General features: G+C 34.8%; 1 protein-coding gene across 1 annotated transcript in view; it reads right to left on the bottom strand.

Annotated features, from left to right (window-relative positions):
• Positions 1-6,304: 6,304 nt before the first annotated feature.
• Positions 6,305-7,500, bottom strand: part of LOC137641229 (cation channel sperm-associated protein 1-like) — a 12,008-nt gene continuing 10,812 nt past the window's right edge. The window contains exons 8-9 of the mRNA XM_068373666.1: positions 6,694-6,802; positions 6,305-6,502 (exon numbers count right to left, since the gene is read on the bottom strand). Coding sequence (XP_068229767.1) covers positions 6,305-6,502; positions 6,694-6,802 — 307 coding nt within the window. The remainder of the gene's footprint in view (positions 6,503-6,693; positions 6,803-7,500) is intronic.

Here is a 7,500-nt window from a genome sequence, read left to right as displayed (position 1 = left end):
TCGAGGATGGAGTCAAGAAGAAGCAAATCACCAGTACAGTTCTTGTCGACCTTACAGCACCATATGACACTGCAATACATAGAGCACTCCTTTTGAAGATACCGTAAACTATACAGAACACAAGCATAGACCACATCATTGTATCATTGCTTATCAATGGGCGATTCTTCGTAGAAATGGAGCAAATGGAGTATACAGAACAACGGCCTTCCATAAGGATCAGTAATGGTGCTGACACTACTTATTAGTAACATCCATACAAATGACCAGCCTCAATACCAGAACATCTGCAGGTACATATATGCAGACAACATGTGCATTTCCACCGGATCGGACTCCTTCATCCCCATCGATGGAAGACTGTTAAGTACCCTGACTATCCTCTCCACCTACTACAAAAAGTAACATCTCAATGCCCATCCAAGAAAAACTCAGGTGTGATCCTTCCAACTGAACAATCGCCCTACAAACAGAAAGCTAAAGATCAAATGTGGTGACAAAGAAGTGAAAAATCACACTTATCCAGTCTACTTAGGTGTCACGATTGACAGAAAATAGCTCCTTTAAAGAGCACACGAATAAAAGCAAACATCAAGTAACAACTAGGTACAACCTCCTCAACAAACTTGCCAACACCAGCTGGGGAAGAAACCCTGAGACTCTATGACAAACAGACATGGTACTTTGTTATTCTACATTTGAGTACTATGCCCCAGTGTGGGAAAGATCATACCATGAACATAAGATAGACCCTAAGTTAAGTAAGTCCTGTCAGATTATTACTGGCACCCTAAAATCAACATCTCTACCATCTTTATACAAAGTAGCTGGTATCCCACCACTCCATTTCCGAGGAAAAGTGCCAACAAAAACGGCAAATGATACACAAATCAATGACCCCAGGCATCCACACAACAATTAACAGAGAGCAAAGTAAAGACTGAAATTCTATAAAAGTTTCGCAGCAGTGGATGATCTAGAACCAATCCAGGCAGCTGTTCACAGGCTAAAGAAGTGGGGGGACAGTGACCGGCTGCCATCCAGTGAGACGCTGCCCAGACGAAACGAAGCCCATCGGAACAACTTCCACTAGGAAGAAATGGATAACCCTAAACAGAGCAAGGGTAAAAGTGCGCAAAATTGCAGGTAACTGCCATAGATATGGATTAGCCACCAACCATGAATACCCATTTGAGGCAACACTACAAACAAGTGAACAAAATCCTTTTTGGGGTTCACTCAGTATTCCTAAATTTGCCATTGCATGTTTAATAAGTTTACACATATAACCAAATATACTGAATCATTTTCATCATCAATCAAATATGATAATAGCTGAGAAATATAAGAAAAAAATGTCCTGCTTCATTTTCATAAATTGTTATTATCATTATTATTATTATTATTATTATTATTATTATTATTATTATTATTATTATTATCATTATTATTATTATTATCATTATTATTATTATTATTATTACTTGCTAAGCTACAACCCTAGTTGGAAAAACAGGGTTTTATAAGCCCAAGGGGTCCAACAAGGAAATATAGCCCAGTGAGGAAAGGAGACAAGGAAATAAATAAACTACAGTTGAAGTAATAAACAATCAAATTTACTATTTTAAGAATAGCAATAACATTAAATTGGATCTTTCATATGCAAGCTACAAAAACTTTAGAAAACAAGAGGAAGAGAAATAAGATAGAATAGTGTGCCCGAGTGTACCCTTAAGCAAGAGAACTCTAACCCAAGACAGTGGAAGACCATTGCATAGAGGCTATGCCACTACCCAAGACTACAGAAAAATGGTTTTATTTTGGATTGTCCTCCTCCTAGAAGAGCTGCTTACCATAGCTAAAGAGTCTCTTTTACCCTTACCAAGTGGAAAATAGCCACTGAATAATTACTTGACAGTAGTTAACTCCTTTAGGTAACATTTCACTGCTTAGGAAACATTCATAAGGAGAGGGTATGCTCCATACATTCTCTACTAATTAGTGGTTTATTTTCTTTGTTTTCCTCTAAGCAAAGAAACATACTTTAAGCAACATACTGGTTTCTATTCTACCCTTGATAATTTGAAAGCAGTTGTAAAAAAACTGCTCCCACACCCAATGAAACACAATTATCTAATTTTTCAAATCATACATAAAGCCTTGGAATTTCTATTTTTCGGGTGTCCACTTACATGAAAATTAATCAAAACCCCAGTTTCATGTTTCATGTTTGCAGTTTCAATCTATAATCTATGCCAAAATTCCTCTACCTCTCTTGGAAAAAATACATAGAAAAATGTTCCCAGGATTTTTTTTTTCTTCAGAATACTGTTGCTCAAATAGAATACACCCACGCTGAACATACACACACACACACACACACACACACACACACATGCGAGGCTGAAGGCCCAAAGATTGAAGCTTTTCGGCAGTAATGAAGAAAATAAAAAATAAACAGTCGGGATATACATACTTCTTGTGTCTAATCAAATGGAAAATTATTCCCAACCTGGAGTGTCCATGGCTGATAAAGCCAGAAACGCTATAACAACCATTCTTTTGTCAGCCATAATCGAAATGAGAAAGAAACCGTCACACACTGAACACAAAACAAAATTACAAAAGTTAACCCAAGTGAAATTAACATCGTTTTAGTAGATATACAAACTATTCCAATTTAATATATTTATTCTATAATGTTGCGAATGCTAAAGCTACATAACAAATCAAGATACTTGTGAGTGACAATGTATGTGTGTATGTGTGTGTGTGTATTTTTAAACCTTAGTTTCTATACATGTTGAACTCTCTAAGGCATGTTGAACTATCGATAAGAGTATCCAAATAGTTTTTGTCCTCTAAAAGATCAATCATTAAAAGGTTAATTACAGAAACCTATTAAAAAATCTTCCTTAAATTCTGAAACCTTAAGCTACTCTTTCTCAATTCTTGATAATTCTCTCTCTCTCTCTCTCTCTCTCTCTCTCTCTCTCTCTCTCTCTCTCTCTCTCTCTCTCTCTCTCGCTCTCTATCTGCATCGGAGGATAGCTTTTGGAAAATGTTTCTTTTTTTTTGTAGTTCAGCATGGAACATTTGTTAATGTCAAATATCATCATACATCTATTATATATATATATATATATATATATATATATATATATATATATATATATATATATATACATATATATATATATATATATATTTATGTATATATATAAATATATATATATATATATATATATATATGTATATATACATATATATATATATATATATATATATATATATATATATATATATATACAGGATATATATGTATATATATATATATATATATATATATATATACATATATATATGTATATATATATAGTATGTATATATATTATCTATATATATACATATATATATATATATATATATATATATAATATATGTGTATATATATTTATATATATATATATATATATATATATATATATATAAATATATATATATATATCTAAATATATATTCATATATCTATATATATATATATATATATATATATATATATATATATATATATATATATATCAAATTAGTGCAAAAGGTAAATTAAAGGTCATGAATTTTAACCGGACAAAACTCAAAGTATGGTTGTAAGTCGGGGACATTGACTCCTCAACATCGAGATATTTTCATTGACAATATCTCTACTTTTATGCAATTCTCTGAGAATTCTAGGTTTGTTTCTTGATTGAAAATTTTCTTTTGAGGAATACATTCGTACTGTGTAATCTTTAATTGCAAAAAAATTGCTTTATTGAGAAAGTTTTTCTTGATTTTCAGTCATTAGTCCATTCTGTAAAGATATTTTTGGTTATTATTCCATCAATGTGTTCATAAAAAAAAAAAAAAATAAAAACTCCAGGGTTTTATGAGCTATTAATCAAGATTACATATTTGTACCTTATTGGGTGTGGGAGCGGTTTTTGTAATTGATTTCAACGTATCAAGAGTAAAATAGAATAAAATATGTTTCTCCATTTAGGGAAAAACATAGAAAATAAATTACAGAAGAATAGAAAACATGTGGAGCACGCCCACTTGCTATGCTTGTTTTCTAAGCAGGGGAATTTGACACAACAAAAATTATAATTTATGAGCAAATGGAACAGAGTATTTTTCCTATATTTATATAATTTATTATCATTTGATATTGACGTTAGAAGAGCTTTATTTTATTTGGCCAATTGTGTAGACTTATTGAACATGCATTTAAAGAATAATAGTAATAATAATAATAATAATAATAATAATAATAATAATAATAATAATGATGATGATAATAATAATAATAATAATAATAATAGTAATAATAATAATAATTTGTTAATTTCAATAATACACAAAATTAGGAATGCTGACTGAACCATCATATCGTATCTCGCCAATGTCAAACCCAGAGGAGGGTATTGTCGTTAGCCTCTCTCAGGTCTTGATCTGAGCAATGAGGACCTAGTGTGCATCCTTGTAGGATGTGTTCCATTGTTTGTAATGTTGCCCCACATAGGTATCCAAGTTTGGTGGCTAATTCCTATTAGTGGTGTTTATCTCCAGTTTTACCAACTTTTACCCTTGCTCTGTTTATGGTTACCCAATTGTTCCTGGCAAGGGTTGTTCTGATGGGCATGCCTTCGTTTGGTCAGGGCAGGGTCTCGTTGGATGGCCATCGGTCCCTTTCATGCCACTTTTGTAGTTTGTAAGTAGCTGCCCGGATTAGTTTTAATCTATCCACTCTTGCAAAACTTTTGTGGGATTTCAGTCGAGGGGATACCTAGGGTCATCAATTTGTTTATCACTTCCCGTTTTTGCCAGCGATTATTTATTTTTTATTTTTTGCTCGGATATGGAGTGGTTGGATACTAGCTACTTTATATAAAGATGGTAGAGGTGTTGATTTTAGGGAGCCACTAATAATCTGACAGGTCTTATTTAGCTTTGGGTCTACCTTATGCTCATGGTATGATCTTGCCCACACTGGTGCATAATACTCAGCAGCACAGTAATAAAGTACCAGGACTGTTTGTATCAGTCTTAGTTTGCTGAGGATGTTGTTCTTATTTGCTACTTTATGTTTAGTTTTATTTGTGTGCTCTTTTAAGGAGAACGTTCTGTCAATTGTGAGACCTAAGTAGAGTGAGTAAGGGGGATTTTCCCGTTCTTTGTCACCCCATTTGATCTTTAGGTTTCTGTTTGCCTGGTAATTGTTCAGAAGGAATGCACACACCTGTGTTTTTCTTGGATTAGCATTAAGTAGGTTTCTGTTTGCCTGGTAATTGTTCAGATGGAATGCACACACCTGTGTTTTTCTTGGATTAGCATTAAGTAGGTTTCTGTTTGCCTGGTAATTGTTCAGATGGAATGCACACACCTGTGTTTTTCTTGGATTAGCATTAAGTAGGTTTCTGTTTGCCTGGTAATTGTTCAGATGGAATGCACACACCTGTGTTTTTCTTGGATTAGCATTAAGTAGGTTTCTGTTTGCCTGGTAATTGTTCAGATGGAATGCACACACCTGTGTTTTTCTTGGATTAGCATTAAGGTAACACTTTTTGAAGTAGGTGGAGAGTGTAGCCAAAGTGCTTAACAGCCTTTCTTCGATGGTGGTGAAGAAGTCTGATTGTGTGGAAATACACAGGTTGTCTGCAAATATGTACCCACAGATGTACTGGTATTGAGGCTTGTCATTTGTATAGATGTCAGCACCAACACTGACCCTTGTGAAACGCCATTGTTCTGTATCATCCCTCTGCTCTTTCGGCCATTCCTTTCTACGAAGAATCATCCATTGGTAAGCAATGACGCAATGATGTGGACTATGATGGTATTCTGAATGGTTTTAGGCCTCTTCAGGACTGCTCTATAGTTTACAGTGTCATATACTGCCATGAGGTAGACAAAGGCTGTGCTTCTTCTTGACCCCATCCTCGATGTATTGCATCAGATTTAATACTTGACTGCAGTAAGATCGACATGGTCTAAAGACAGCTTGGTTTGTCAACAGTTGTTCTTTGACAGTTAGTTGGATACGGGCTAAGATCGTTTGTTTTATATCGCACGTGTTTCACTCATGCTCATACACTGTAATGGTATTTTTTTTTATATATCATGCTCTACTCCTCACTGTTAACCACAGAACCTGCTTAAGCTTGCTTTTACATGAATAAGTCTATTTGGTCTCTCTATGGATGCAGCGAGCGAGCTGGATATCTTTGGGCATGATGGTAACCCTCTTGGCCTGGATGGCCATCATCTAAGAGGTCGACAAGGTAAGCCTCAGAGGCCTCCTGAAAGCCAATGACAGCAGAGAACTCAGCTTCCTAATGAGAAGTTCAGTGCTCTTCTGGTAGCGACGGATCTCACGGAGGCCTATGGTAGCAGGCCTGTAACGATGGGGCTTCTTGACTTCTCCTGTAGCAGGGGCAGATTTACAAGTAGCATTGGTGGTCAGCTGCTTGTGAGGAGTCTTTCCTCACGTTAAATTACAGGCAGTCTGCTTGGCACGAATCATTGTGTATTATGTGTGATCGAGCAGAAACGCAAATGAATACAGGATTTATAAATGAGTACAGTTTGCATTATTTGTACATTATACACAGTAAGGATATTGGTTGATAGCTTTTACGGGATGAAGGGTCTCACACTGGTTTCAGCAAGGCCAGTACTCTCAATCTTTTCCAAATCTTTGGGATTTGGTAGGTCGTTGCACACGAATTGAATAGCAAAAGGGAGCCATGCTTTTGTTTTTTTTCTCCGAAATGTAAGATAATTGGTATTAATATGCCATCTAGGCTGGCCGCCTTCTCATATTTGCAATGTTTCTTGGCAGCATTTAATTCTTCTAAGGCATGATACGGTTTCAGACCTGTACCAATTTCTTAGGTAACCCCAGTCTTTGCTGTGAGGCTTGTCGTTCACTTGTTAAAGCTGTTGTTGTTTTGTTAAGGGTTCATATCCTTCCTAAACAATCCGTCCTCTATATTTAGCAATGGATTGTCACCGTTTCATAATTTTCCCCAGAATTTTAATCTATAATATTCTCATCGCATTTTGTTATTATTTTCTTCTTTTCGATAAATATTGTGGATTTGATACATTACTCTCAAGTGCTTCTGGGACTTGTACCAGGCATTAAAGGTCTAGCGGAAATCTGTCATAAATAGACACAACCTCCAAACTGAAAAATAAACTATGAATTATTTTGAAGATTCTTTCTATGGCTATTTGTTATCGAATTTTTAGACAGGGCATTGAGGAATGTAAAACACATGAAAACATTCAAATGTTGTAATTAACAAAATGCACACAATGTTGTATATTTACAGGAAACCAGTGAAGTCTCTTTTTATGGATTATCTTTTTCATATGCGGAATCTTCTAAACTTATACAAATAAATACCAGAGATAAGGTTAAATCAAAGTGAGTCACGTAGGAATAATATTGGTCAG

Source organism: Palaemon carinicauda, chromosome 5 (assembly GCF_036898095.1).
Source record: "Palaemon carinicauda isolate YSFRI2023 chromosome 5, ASM3689809v2, whole genome shotgun sequence".
Classification (NCBI taxonomy): Eukaryota; Metazoa; Arthropoda; class Malacostraca; order Decapoda; family Palaemonidae; genus Palaemon; species Palaemon carinicauda.
This window is presented reverse-complemented; position numbering and strand designations above follow the sequence as displayed.